The 14,904-nt window shown below is 45.8% G+C and overlaps 1 protein-coding gene across 1 annotated transcript; it reads left to right on the forward strand.

The window, feature by feature from the left end:
• Positions 1-11,136: 11,136 nt before the first annotated feature.
• Positions 11,137-14,374, forward strand: Rtp2 (receptor transporter protein 2). Its single transcript, XM_004654285.2, has 2 exons — positions 11,137-11,300; positions 13,861-14,374. The coding sequence occupies exons 1-2, from the start codon at positions 11,137-11,139 to the stop codon at positions 14,372-14,374; spliced, it is 678 nt and encodes a 225-aa protein (XP_004654342.2).
• Positions 14,375-14,904: the final 530 nt, after the last annotated feature.

Here is a 14,904-nt window from a genome sequence, read left to right on the forward strand (position 1 = left end):
CTTTTCTTGGCCTGACTCTGCAGCCATGATGTAGGGCACCTCTTCCTACCTCATCTCTTACTGGTGAGGAGGATGAAGGATGGAGGTCGTGGCCCTGGTCTAAGGCTGGAGAGTATTTATTTTCTACCTCTGCTAGCTAGTTTTGTCATTCATGTATTAGTGGGTCTTACAAGAAAAGAGTATTAGAGAACAAAATAATTGTGCTCAGTGAACCTCACACTTTGCTCACAAAGACGTGAGAAAGTAGAAATCCAAGCGGGCATCTGAATCCAAGTAGGAATTATAAGGTATGTACATATAAGACCATAAGACTGATAAAAAAAATCTCTTGCCACTGACTGGAGATTATTATGGTTCATAATCACTTGGCGGCTGGGTTGTTCTGGGCACAGCATGGTGAGAGCAGGTCTGTTCTATGGGTGGGAGGAATCTGGGCCATTTTGGGTAGTGCTGGATAGAGCTAACCTGCACAGTGTCAAGTTGTTTATACTTGTTTTCCATCTCATAGCCTGGCTCGGTCTAGGGGATCAGCCTTGCCCTGCCTTTGAGCCACGTGGAATGTGCCATCCCAAAGCCATGAGGCTCTGAGGTCTGTGCTTATCATGCCCTCTGCCTGCTGTGGCTCTTTCTGCTTGAGCTTCCATGATGGTACTGAGAGAGGGAGGATATGAATAAGGATTCCAACTTGTTTTTACATTTTTATTGAGATAGGGTCTCACTCTAGCTGAGGCTGATTTGGAACTCACTATGTAGTCTCAGGCTGGCCCTGAACTTACCATGATCCTCCTATTTCTGCCTGCTGAGTGCCAGGATTAAAGGCGTGAGCTAGCCACACCATGGCGGGCCTTCTAGCTTTGTAGCCTTGTCTTTTTTTTTTTTTTTTTAATAAATATCTTGAGCTGGGCATGGTGGCACATGCCTTTAATCCAGCACTCGGGGGGCAGAGTAGAATTGCCGTGAGTTTGAGGCCAGCCTGAGACTACATAGTGAGCTCCAGGTCAGCCTGAGCTACAGTAAGACCCTACCTCGAAAAACCAAAAGCAGATAAAATATAAAATAAATAAATAAGATACTTATTTATTTATTATAGAGAGAGAGAAAGAGAATGGGCACCCAATGACCTCTAACCTCTGCAAACAAACTCCAGACGCATGAGCCACCTTGTGCACCTGGTTTATCTGGGTACTGCTGGATGGAACCTGGTTCGTTAGGTTTCTCAGGCAAGTGCCTTGACCACTAAGTCTCTCTCCAGCCCCCAGCTTCTTTTTTAAGACAAAGCCTCACTCTACTACAGCCTAGCTAATCTTGAATGCACCCGTAGTCTAGCGTGGCCTCAAATTTACAGTAATCCTCCCGCCTCCACATCACAGTGCTGCTGTAGGTCTCTGTATCACCATGCCCATCTGTCTAGATTTTTTCAAGTCATTTGACCACTTTACTTGCGCAGTCTTGAAAATGGCCACAGGGGGGCAGAATAGGACAAGCAGTGAAAGCCGCCAGCGCTGGTTTTCTGGCTCCTAGAAGGAAAGTGTGAACAGAGCCATGTTATTTTGGACTCTCTTTATCCGTGCTCACCTTTGTGTCTGACTTCACAGCCTGTGACCAGCACATGAAACCTATGGAGAAGTAGCCACATAACAGACCTCTGGGGTCCTCCAACCTAAAGGCAAGAATGTGATCAGATAACCTCTAAAACCTATGGCCAAGATTTCCCCACTGGGCTGCAAGCCACTTGCACCAATGTATTTGAAAAGTGCCTGGATTTATGACTTTTCTTTTGTTCTTCAACTATAAGATATTTATGAAAATGTCACTATGTTGGAACATCATAGCATTTGGGGTGAACCAGTTGCTTTCTCACTGCTGTGAACACATACCTGACCAGAAACAACTTAAGGAAGGGGAGAGTTTGTTTCAGCTTTTACAGTTTCACTTCAGAAAGACTTGGCAGCAGGACCATGCATGCATCAGGAAAGGACTGATGTCCTCACTGAACAGCCAGAGAGTGAATTCAGCCTTCCTCCACTGCCTTTCTGATTTTTTGGTTTTTCATTCCTTTTAGTTTGGATGGTGCTCAAAGGTCAATACCCATCCTACTTGTTCAAATGCTGATCTCTTCCAGAAACACTCATTCAGTCACACCCTAAAATACTATCTAATCAGGTATGGGCAACCTGTGGCCATGTGAAGTTGACATAAAATTAACTATCACATATGGTTTGCCCCAGCAAGTCCTCATACCACAAGCAACTATTTTAGACATTTTAGTGGAATTTCTTTTCTGTTTTGATAATCATGTCCCACACAGAGGCAGTATGTGATAGCTCCACAAGATACCGCTTGAGCAGTAAGGAGAATTTGTGAGCCAGTGTTGTTCCAGCTGCGGCTCTGGTTGTGGCTTCCAGTAGAGGGCACCACCAGCCAACGCAGGCCCACAAGACGACGTCTGTCTCAGAACATTATGTACCAAACTGGGAAGATACCAATGTTATAAGCCTGTAGCTACTATAAAATAATATAGTTTTAAAAATTAACCAAGTAATATGTGCGTGGTCGTGCACCCCTTTAATCCCAGCACTTGGGAGGCAGAGATAGGAGAATCACCATGAGTTCAAGGCCACCTTGAGACTACATAGTGAGTTCCAGATCAGCCTGGCTACAATGAGACCCTACATCAAAACAAAACAAAACAAACAAACAAGAAAAATCAACCAAGCAGATTCTGAATTTTGAAAAATGAAGGGTAGGGGAGGAAAGCAATGATAAGAATGTGGCAGTGCCATTAATCAGTTAGCGTACTTTTTTATTGTTTGAAGTGTTATGACTTTATTGTTTTTAAGAATGGGCCTGAAAGATATCTCAGTGTTTAAATACAAATGGCATGTTGTATGGGTCCTAATCCTAGACCTAACAGCTATTAACTATGTGACCTCTAATAAATCATCTAACAGTTCCGAACTTTAGTTTTCTTTATCAAATGTACAATGAAGATTATAGTTATTGTATATACTACTTTAAAGGGTTCTTGTGTGATTCAATGAGATGATATGTTAACTTAGAGAAACTCATGGCACAATATTAACTTATGGCACCACTATGCCTCTTTTTTTTTTTTGTTTTTTTGAGGTAGGGTCTTACTCTAGCTCAGGCAGACCTGGAATATACTAGGTAGTCTCAGGGTGGCCTTGAACTCATGGCAATCCTACTACCTCTGCCCCCCTACCCCTGGAGTGCTGAGATTAAAGGCGTGCGCCACCATGCCTAGCTATGACTTATTATTATTGAGGTATACTTAAGATCCTCTCTTAGCCACCCTGACATTTTATTTGTTTGCTTTATTTATTTATTTGTTGAGGTAGGATCTCACTCTAGCCCAAGCTGACCTAGAATTCACTCTATTCTCAGGGTGGCCTCGAACTCACGGTGATCCTCTTACCTCTGCCTCTCGAGTTCTGAAATTTAAGGTGTGCACCACCACACCTCGCTATGTATGCTTTTTTTGAGGTAAGGTTTGCTCTAGCCCAGACTGACCTGCAATTTACTCTGTAGTTACAGGCAGGCCTTCATGTTTGCAGAGTAGGTGCTATTGACTACTGAGCCATGTCTCCAGCCCTCTAGGCTGTTCTGTCATGTATTAGAACAGTGACACTTGTTTTCTAACCACTGCTAAACTTTGCTTCCCAGAACCCACGTCAGTATCTGGGTGTGGCCACGTCTGTCTCTATCCCCAGTCTCATAGGAGAATAGATGCCCAAGATCTCTAGAGCTGAGAAAGACAGTAAGCTGTGGGATCAGTAAGAGACTTTAGCTTAAGCAAGAATGGGTGGAAGAGTGCTGGAGAGGAAAACCCGAGGTTCCACTTCAGCTCTACAGGTGAGTGCACCCTGCGTCAAGTGAGCATATAGGGCACCCCATGATGAGCCACACCACACCACCCATCAGCCCCTACAAAATACAATAAAAACAATGACAGACTGCAAACCAACTTTAGTTGGAAGAGATAAAAAAAAAGTCAATGTATACTGGTAATGTAACAATCCAACAACATAACATTACACTTTTAAACATATAGACACGGAACATGGGTACAAACAATTTCATTAAACAAACATTACTAGCTGTTCAGCCACAGATTAACTCCAGCACAATAGTAGTGGGTGACTTCAATACCCCACTCACCTATTAATAGGTCATTCTAGCAAAAATTAAACCAAGAAGCACTGGATTAAATAATATCATAGAACAAATGGACCTAACAGATGTTGGTAGGGCATGCCATCTAAATGCTGGAGAATACAAATTCTTCTCAGGAGTGCATGGAACTTCCTTTAAAATAGATCATATAGCCAGGTATGGTGGCACAAACCTTTAATCCCAGCACTTGGAGGTAGAGGTAAGATGGTCACTATGAGTTCGAGACCATCCTGAGATGACTACATAGTGAAATCCAGGTCAGCCTGTGCTAGAGTGAAAACCTACCTTAAACAAACAAACAAACAAAAAAGGTCAACTATTAGGACACAAAGCAAATCTTAAACAAATATAGGAAAATAGAAATAATAATTCCCTGTATTTTTCCTGATCACAATGGAATAAAACTAATCACTAGCAAGAGAGATTATAGAGCATACACAAACTCATGGAAATTAAACAACACCCTATTGAAAGATGAGTAGGTCATTGTGGACATCAGAAAATGGCTAGAATCAAATAATAAGGAAAACATATATGGTGGTTTGAATAGAATAGATGGCCCCCAATATATTCAGTTTTTTATTGTTTGTAGTTTGCATCTGCTGGCTACCTGGCTAGAGAAAATGTCACTGGGTGGATATTAAGCTGTGGTGATGGGTTTCCAATTTCAATCTAAAGATATGCAAAGTGTGCCTAGCTGGAGTTCCAGTAGTGTGCTGTGTGACTTTTGACCTTTAGGCTTGTGCTTCTCTCTCTCTGCTTGGGCCTATGAAAGCAGGTCAACTTCTTCTGCCATTATGGAACTTCCCCTGGATCTGTAAGCTTCATTAAATATCCTTTCCTCTATAGCTGTGCCTGGTCTGGAAGTTCATCTCAGCTAACCTGAATCTGTCTGCTACAACACAACATACCAAAACCTGTTGAAGATGAAGTAGGCTGGATTGTGAGGGAAGTTTCAGCTCTATGAACTTATACTAACACATTTATGATCCACCTTAGGGCCTTGGAAAAACAACAAGTCAAACTAAAAGTCAGTAGGTGGAAAAATAATTAGTATTAGAATCGAAAATTAATAAAATGGAAACAAACAAACAATCCCCCCCAAAAAAATATTAAAAAGAGTCCAATGAACTAAAGAGTTTTTTAAAAATACTTATTTGTCTGCAGAGAGAGAGAGAGAGAGAGAGAGAGCGAGCGCGCGCAAATATGCCAGGGCCTCTAACCACTGAAACAAACCGCAGATATATGCACCACTTTGTGCAACTGCTTTATGTGGGTATTGGGTCGTTAGGCTTTGCAGTCAAGTGCCTTAATTGCCAAGCCATCTCTCCAGTCCCAACAGTTGGTTTTTTGGAAGGATAAACAAGATGGATCAATCTGTAGTGAAACTAACCAAAACAGAGAAAAGACCAAATTAATAAAGCTAGATATGAAAAGGCATACCTTAATGCAACAAAGTGTATTTATGATCAAAGTATACCAAACATAATGCTACATGGAGAAAAATGAAAAGCATTTCTACTAAAATCAGGAAAAAGGCAATGTGTCTACTTTCTCCATTCTTGTTTAATATAGTAATGGAAGTCTCAGCTGAGCAAAAAGACAAGAAAATCAAATAAAAGAGGTACACATAGGAAAGGAAGAAGTCAAATTATCTTTAGCTGCCAATGATATGAATCTCTCTATAAAAGACCCAAGATATCTCACCAGTAAACTGTTGGAGCTGGTAAGCACTTCGTAGCAGGATAAAAAGCTAATGCACAGACATCAGCAGTCTTGCTGTATACCAATCACAATCATGCTGAGGGTGAAATCAGGGAAATAATTCCATTCACATTTGCTTCAAAAAATTTTGGAAGAAACCTAACCAAGGAAATAAAATATTTCTACAAGAAAACTAAAACTCTCAGGAGAGAAACTGAAGAAGACACTGAAACATGGAAAGACATCCATCTGCACTCATGGATGGGAATAACCAATACTGTGAGAATGATTAATTTATCTAAAGAAATCTACAGATTTAATACAATCCCCACCAAAATGCCAAATCCACCATTCACTGTCATAATATCTATATATCTATATCTATATATCTATATCTATCTATCTATATATATATATATATTTTTTTTTTGGGGGGGGGTTCAAGGTAGGGTCTCACTCTTCTTCAGGCTGACCTGGAATTCACTCTATTTTCTCAGGTTGGCCTCGAACTCATGGTGATCCTCCTACCTCTGCCTCCCAAGTGCTGGGATTAAAGGTGTATGCCAATATACCTGGCATAAAATAAATAATTTTAAGATTAAATTGTAATAATAAAAGACCTCAGATAGCTAAAACAATCCTGAACAAAATAATATAAATTTGGAAGTATGACCATACCTGATTTCAAAGTATATTTCAGAGTGATAGTAATAAAAACAGCATGAAACTGGCACCAAAACATACATGTAGATCAATGGACTAGAAGAGAAGATCCAGATATAAATCCATGCAGCTAAAACCATTCAAATTTTTTGTTAAAAAAGTAAAAAATAGTTATTACCCAATTGATAACAAGAGGAGTTGGAGAAATGAGCAAGAGTTCTGCTCTCTTGGTGAACCTGGTGCCAGCACAAAGGTGAAGGAGATAGACAACGAGAAAACTCAGCTCCTACCAAGCCAGAGATCCAGAGACACTGAGGCTTCCAAGACCTCATCACTGAAGTAGACTTAAAATGAACCCAACATGGCTCAGGGTAATTTGCGGTATAGGAGGCAGAAAGATTGTTAGAGCCATACATTGGGTCATTATGCACAGAGACATTTTCTCTTCCCTATAACTGATGGCTAACCCCACAAGGCATGACCCACATTCCCAATGAGGAGGGTCTCTGGGGAGGGAGGAGGACAGGGAAGAGGCTAACGATGATACCGACATGGCTGTATACACGCTGTTTACATAACTAATAATAATAAAAAATAAATAAAAAGGACAGCCTCTTTATCAAAAGGTGCTAGGAAAACTGGCTATCTATATTTGCTAGAATGAAACTAGATCCTTGTGTCTCTCCATGCACAAGCACCAACTCCAAGTGGAGTTTTATTTTGCAAAGTAGATTATAACTCCAGAAGAGTACTTAAAGCATAGACCTACAATTTGTAGAGTAATTGTACATTAAATCTTGGAAAAACAGATATCCATAAAAATTTTTTCCAGTCTCTGGGAAGTTCTCCCACCCCTAAGCCTTAATTATCCATGATGACAATCACCTTTTTCTCTCCCCATGGACATTGTTGTGCTTTTGACATTTATGGTAGTCATTTCCCAGCTTTACAAAAAAAGCCTTTGTGAGTGGGAAGATGGCTCCACGGACAAAGTGCTGGCCACACATGAGTGAGTACTTGAGTTCATAGCCCCAGAACTCACATCAAAAGCCTGATGTTGTCACAGGCACTTGTAATCCCAGAGTACCTAAGGAGAGGTGGGAAGTGGAGAAAGTTCCCCAGAAGCTTGTGGGTAAGCTGGACAAATGCACTGTGAATGAAGAGACCCAGCCTCAAGCAAAGTAAAAAGGACCATAATCTGATCCCCGTGTGTACAATGGCGTGTATACTCCCACTAATTCATGTGGGCGTGTGTTCAAGCATGCACACACACACAGACACACAATGTAAAAAAGCCTTGTTCAGGCTGGAGAGATGGCTCAGCGCTTAATGGTGCTTCTTTGCAAAGCCTGATTCCCTCCCCCCAACTCCCATTTGAAATTTCAGTACCTACGTGAAGCTAGATGCACAAAATGCTGCCTGGGTGGGTCTGGAGTTTGTTTTTGCAGTGGCAGGAGGCCATGGTGTGACCATTCTTGCTCTTTTTCCTTGCAAATAAATACATAAAATATTTTTTTCAAGCCTTTGCTGCTGGGCGTGATGGTGCACGCCTTTAATCCCAATACCTGAGATGCAGAGGTAGGAGGACGGCTGTGAGTTTGAGGCCTGCCTGAGACTACAGAGTGAGTTCTAAGTCAGCCTGGGCTGGACCATGACCCTACCTCAAACAAGGAAGATAGGAAGGAAGGAAGGAAGGAAGGAAAGAAGGAAGGAAGGAAGGGAAGGGAAGAGAAGGGAAGAGAAGGGAAGGGAAGGGAAGGGAAGGGAAGGGAAGGGAAGGGAAGGGAAGGGAAGGGAAGGGAAGGGAAGGGAAGGGAAGGGAAGGGAAGGGAAGGGAAGGGAAGGGAAGGGAAGGGAAGGGAAGGGAAGGGAAGGGAAGGAAGGCAAGCAGGCAAGCAAGCAAGCAAGCAGCCAGCTTTTGCTACACACACACACACACACACACACACACACACACACACACACACTCACCCACATCATAAAACCACACAGTGTGGGTGGGCTTTGAACATGAGAGAGCGGTCTGCATTCGGCCACCCCAGTACTGAAAGTACACTAGTCATGTGTGCCATGATGGGCTTTCTTTTCTTTTAATAGTATCGATATTTTAATAATATCATTTATGTTTTCAGCTTGTAAAACTTTAGCATTATCATATGCAGGTACTTCTTTTCTCAACATTGTGAGACTGTATTCCAATATGGGCATCTATTCTTTTGTTGATGGATATTTGTGGAGAAGAATGGAAAAGAATGGCACAGAATGTAAAGAACAGAATTAAAAGGGGAAAAGTGGAAGGCAATTTTTGTTGTTATAAACAAAAATGATATGGACACTTTCTTTTTTTTAATTTTTCTTTTAGTATTTCAAGGTTGGGTCTTACTCTAGCCCAAGCTGACCTGGAATTCACTATGTAGTCTCAGGCTGGCCTCAAATTCAGTGACCCTCCTAGGTCAGCCTCCTAAGTGCTGGAATTAAAGGCATGGACCACCCCACCTGGCTGTTCTTGGCTTTTGAAAGGCAGTGGAACAGCATACCCTTGCAGCACAGTGCCTGGAAGCTACAGGAATTCTTCCCAGCACTGGAATGGGGGAAGGTAACTGTGTTGTAATCTCTCGGGTGGAGGCGATATAATTTTTAAATGTTTCCAGATGATTTTGAGTCCCACACTGTTTCAGTTTTTCATCACTTTGATGTGCCTAGTATTCTAACAAGTAACATTCAAATAATCAATATTTTACAGAAGTATTTATTAATTCACATTCCGTATTAGCAGACAAAAGTTTCCAATTTTGCTTGCAGGTTTTGATGCAAAAGACACAGCTCTCACCTCAAAGGGGATGAGAGATAGTTTATTCTGGAGCCAAATATGAGTGGCCTTGGTCTGGAAACACCGCTGTCCACACAGTTGACAGCCATCCAGTGCTCTTCCGAGAAAACCAAGGCAGTCTCTCTCGCTCATGGTTATACCACAAGGAAGCTCTTTCTTGAGTAAAAACAGTGCTGTTGTGTAGAAGGATGAGCTATCTTGGTCTCTGCTTAGAGGATTCCTGCTGTGAATTAAAGCTGATGCCAGGATTGCATCACTGGGGAGGCAAAACAACCAAATGAAGCAGATAAGCCCTGACAATTCTCTGCCTTTTGTTTTCCCTTCATTGCCATCTGCTCTGGGAACAGTGGTACACTCCTTCTCCCTCAGAGCTTTGCTCCAGTAGGCAGGCCAAGGCTCATCTTGGCTTCATTCGATTCCTGGAAATTCATGGGTCCTACATGTCACTTTCTCTGGAAGTTGTCTTCCAGGAGTCCTCAGTGACATGTGCGCAGCCCAGCAAGCACTCCCATTCCTAGGCCCCAGGAGCCCTAATTCAATATCATGAGGTTTTGTGTAAGAAATGGAGAGTCTAATAGAGAAATCAGATGCTTTAAAATAACACGTCCTCCTAGAGCCATACCAACCAGTGGCTCTACAACTCGGTCTTGAGGTCTTCCACACAGAGTTAGTGGGAGAGCGTGTACCTGTTCTGAAAGATGATCCAGTGCCATTGCCCTGACTTCTCCCGATGTGGAAATCATTTGGAGGTAAGTGCCAGGTTTGGAGCCCAACACTGAAAATGTCATGTTCCTAGTAACCCTTTCCAGTTGTGCCTACTCTCCATGGGCCTGGTGGGAGTACGGTTCCAGGCTAAAGAACAGTAAAATGATCATAGCTATTGTCACAGAAACCTTACAGCAGTCTAGGCACAGCCAAGTAAGCACCTAATCCCTTGGTCTTTTCCTGCTCAAGGCTGCCTTTATGCAGGGGATTACCTTCCTCTGAATTATGCAAATGTGGAGTCAAAGTCCCCCATGGTCTCTAAAGCATTCAACCTGGGCATCAGGGAGCTACTGTAGCAGCTGAGGCAGCAGGAGCCTGCAGCTCAGAGACAGCTCAATCCTCCAGCCTCAGCCTCACTCAGGCTTGGGACCAGGAACTGAATATGAGTTCTAAGAGCTGAGATACTCCAAGCAAAGGGATACATGTTACTTCGCTCTCAGTCTTTCTATGTTAGCAGCTCATTAGTCCTGCAATAACTGGTCAAGTGGGAGCAGTTTTGGAAGGCCTGGGTCTGTCTTGTGGATGCGCGGCTTAGAGGTGCATGTAAACCTCTGGGATGTGGGAGCAGCATGTCCTGCATTTCCTTGGCCTTCGTCCTCTCTGACTCCCTAGGGTGTTATAGCTGCAGAGCAGTGGGTGGAGCCCATGCACTGACTACGTAGTGCTGGCCTCCTGGAGGCTTCTGGAGGCCTGGGGACAGTTTGGTCCAGAGTGGGGCCTCCCACCCTGCTTGCTTTGGCAGAGTTATCACCCAGCCTGCCCAGGCAGCCTCGCTCAGAACCCTGGGACCTACCCTTGGGACTTCCCTTCTCCCCAGCCCTGGCTTTTGGCACCTGCCTGGCTGCCATAGCAACAGGTTCCACGGTGACAAAGGAGGAGGCTGAGTCCTGTGGATGAGGGTTTTCAGACCATAGAAACCACCCTGCCCACACCTATCCAGGCCTTTTCTTCTTCCACATTCCACTCCTGCCAGCAGGACCATGTCTACCAGCCTGACGACCTGTGAGTGGAAGAAAGTCTTTTATGAGAAGATGGAGGTGGCCAAGCCAGCTGACAGCTGGGAACTCATCATAGACCCCAACCTCAAGCCCGACGAGCTGGGTCCTGGCTGGAAGCAGTACCTGGAGGAGCACGCGGCCGGCAGGTGAGAGGCCGGGCAGGGAGGGCCATGCAGGCGGCTCCTGGGCCACCCGGCTCGGGACATCCTCCAAGGAGAGGCAGCCTGGGCCCGCAGTAAGTGCCACTGTGTGTCAGGTCAGTTGGCAGTTCCGGGACAGCCGGGAGGGTCTCAGAGGCCTTGGTTCTAAATGCAGCTCTACCAGATCCCCTAGTGACTCCGAGAAAATTATGCTCCATCTTTTGACCCTAGTTTCCCCCGCCAAAAAATAAAATAAAGTAAAATAAAATAAATGGAGGGCTGTAACGTCTTCAGTGTCCTGCAATGCTAGATGTTTGAAGAGTAGTTACAATGGAGAGGAAGAGGTGATGAGGTCCCTTGGAAAAAGCCTCAACCTAGGAGTCAGTAAGTTTGTACTCTGGGCCTGCATCTCTCTGGTTCATTTAATTCAGCTTATTTGAGTATGGAGTAAGGTACTGACCTCCTGCTGTGTACCAGCAACCAGCTCTAGAGCTCCGTAGATGGGTGAAGTTGGGCACACCACTCTCCCCTCTGACTTTCAGCTTCACATCTCCCTTAGCTCATCCCTTAAATCCAGCTCTGCTACCTACAGACCTGTGGCAAAGACTTCCAGCTTTGGGCGGGACTTCCCTTGGGTATTAATGGCCCAGGGTTCCTGACTTTATAAGTGCTCTACATCTTCCAGCCTACAAGGTGTTCTTGAGGTTAGAGGTACCTGCCTTTCTACAGTCTACACGGGGATTTGGGATGGGGTCACGGCCTTCCCTGTTCACACTCCCTCAAGTCCTCCTGTAGAGTGAGAGCACTCTTCCTTCTTGGGCCTTTGATTCAAGGGAGACCAACAGGAGCCTGTATTTTGGAGGTGTGAACAAAACACAAACACAGAGGCTGGGTTGTTCACATGTGTGTGTCATGGCACAGAATAGGAGCCTTACAGCTGTACTCTTGCTATAAGACCTGCAAACAATTAGCTGGGACCTATCTTGACAAAAAGCAGAGAACAGAGGTTGATAGATACATGCTGGTTCAAATCAATTCAAGAAACATCTGCTGGGGCTCATTATCAGCTGAGCCCTGGCCTTCTCTCTAGCTAGCTGTGTGTGTGCATAGATGGCTCTAATTCTCTTATGTCTGTCTCATCTCAACCAAAGTGTTCCCCAAGTCTGATATTTTTGGGTTTAAGATGTAAGATCTGGGGCCAGAGAGATAGCTCAGTGGTTAAGTGTGTTTCCTGCATAAGCAGGAGGGCTCGAGGGGACTTGAGACCACCACAGTTCTGATCTCTAGAATAGCTGGTTTTTGGCCACGCATGCCTTGTAACCCTAGCCCTGCAAGGGAGCCGAAATTTGAGACTCCCGGGAGCCCTGAAAGCTCTGGAATCAGTGGGCACTCTGGTTCAAAGCAAGACTGAGTGAAACACTGATAGAGCCGGACGCTCAGTGTTCCAGGCTGGCCACTATAGGTGAGTGATCCCTGTCAATAACTCATTTGTGTGCACGTGCACACACACACACACACACACACACACACTCTGGAGGGGAGCCAAGTCTGCATTGTCTTACTTAAAAAGGTTGAGCCCTTCATCAGAGGTCTTTCAAAGCCACTGTGGAATGGGCAGAGCCAACAATGAGGGCAGAGTCAGCCCAGTGGATACTCAGTTGCCTCAAAAGCCTTTGTGACAGTGGCTTAGAACAGAACCTGTCAGGGATGGTGGCGCTGCTGAGTGCTCCATCACTGAAGGTGCGCACCACCGGGGACTACAGGGTATGGGACTTGACCAGGTGACCCACGGGCCACCCTCCCTGCATGCTTCCTGAGGCCCTGACTCTAGGAACCCAGTTTAGACAAAGCAACCTGTATGTCTGTGTGTGAGGAGGGCGGGGGGAGACAGGGGGACATGGGAGTAATAGAGCACAAAATCCATATGCCCTGTCCTTACCTCAGGACTTTAGCGGCACCGAGGGATGAAGTGTGAAGATCTAGGAAGCAAACACGGCAGTCTGTCATCATCCAATTCCATCTTGTGTATCTCGGTGGTCTACTGAAGATCCACAGTGTGCCGGGTCTGTGCTTGGCAGCTCTTCTCCCCAGAGAAGACAAGATCTCCGAGTCAGATGGTGTATGTCACCTTCTTCTCAGAGTCATAGGAGGTCCCAGCGGAAAGTTCCATACCGGGCACCATCACACTGCATTTCACAGACACAAAATGAGGCCTGAGAAGGTGGTGGGGGAGGGGCGATCCTTTGTGCAATGACCAGGTGCACGCTGTGTGCTAAGCTTCGAGGAGCAGAAGGGCAGGAGGGCAAGAGGAGCCCCCCGCCCACCCCGCCCCAATGGTCCCAGCGCTGGGCCCCTGGGGCTGCTGCTCTGATCCCAAGGCTGTGCACTTGGAGGTGGCAGTAGCTGGAGTCCTGAGAGTGCTAATGAGCCCACAGAATGATAAACATGCCCAGCTCTATTTTCAGACGTGGGCACCCAGGCCTTTCTTTTTCCGGACTTCCCTGGGAGGGACCACCACCACCACCACCACCACCACCGGCTCCACTTCCCTTCCTCTTCTCTGCAGGTTCCACTGCTCGTGGTGCTGGCACACCTGGCAGTCACCCCACGTGGTCATCCTCTTCCACATGTACCTGGACCGGGCCCGGCGGGCGGGCTCGGTGCGCATGCGCGTCTTCAAGCAGCTGTGCTACGAGTGCGGCACGGCGCGGCTGGACGAGTCGAGCATGCTGGAGGAGAACATCGAGAGCCTGGTGGACAACCTCATCACCAGCCTGCGCGAGCAGTGCTACGAGGAGGACGGCGGCCAGTACCGCATCCACGTGGCCAGCCGCCCGGAGCACCGCGGGCCGCACCGCGCCGAGTTCTGCGAGGCCTGCCAGGAAGGCATCGTGCACTGGAAGCCCAGCGAGAAGCTGCTGGAGGACGAGGCCAGCGGCCCCTCCGACGCCTCCAAGCTGCAGGGCCTGGCGGGCTCCCGCTACAACTTCTTCTCGCTGCGCTGGTGCCTCCTCTGGGGCTCCCTCGGCCTGCTCTTTGTCTACCTGCAGTGCACCTTCGGAAGCTTGGGCTTCCTCTAGTGCAGCCTGGTCAGGGGTTGGGGGACGGGTGTGTGGGGGGGACCTGGCATTGAGAGTGGGAAGGGTTCCGTCTGCTCTGGATTCTGCCAGGGATTCAGCGTGTGACTCTGGACCACACAAGGCCCCTTTGCTGGACTCCGTTTATGCCGCTGTAGAATGTGGGGAGTGGTTTGTGTTAGAAGATATTCAGTGGTGCTTTCATTAGATTGGCCAGCAGTGAGGGGCAGAGGCCAAGGGTCTACAGGAGGGTTAGGATCTTGTAAGGTTTGGTGGAAGTCAGAAGTCCTCAGGGAAGTCTCCGCCTATCTTACCTTGCTCTGCCTCCGACTCCAGGCTTCCTTTTCTTCTTTTCTTTTCTTTCTTTTTTTTCTTAGGAAGATGACCATTGTTTAATTATCTTTTATAATCTTTAAAAAATCAGCACATAAACCCTTTCTAGGTAGCTTTGTCTCCCCACCTGCCATATGACAACTCTTTTTCTCTTTTTCTTTTTCCTTTTCTTTCTTTCTCTCTCTCTTTCTTTCTTTCTT

The sequence above is a fragment of the Jaculus jaculus genome, chromosome 5 (genome assembly GCF_020740685.1).
Source record: "Jaculus jaculus isolate mJacJac1 chromosome 5, mJacJac1.mat.Y.cur, whole genome shotgun sequence".
In the NCBI taxonomy this organism is placed as follows: Eukaryota; Metazoa; Chordata; class Mammalia; order Rodentia; family Dipodidae; genus Jaculus; species Jaculus jaculus.

Coding starts and splice junctions, on each gene's coding strand:
- Rtp2 (XM_004654285.2), top strand. CDS start 11,137: ATGTCTACCAGCCTGACGACCTGTGAGTGGAAGAAAGTCTTTTATGAG. Junction 11,301..13,860: donor GAGGAGCACGCGGCCGGCAG/GTGAGAGGCCGG, acceptor TCTTCTCTGCAG/GTTCCACTGCTCGTGGTGCT.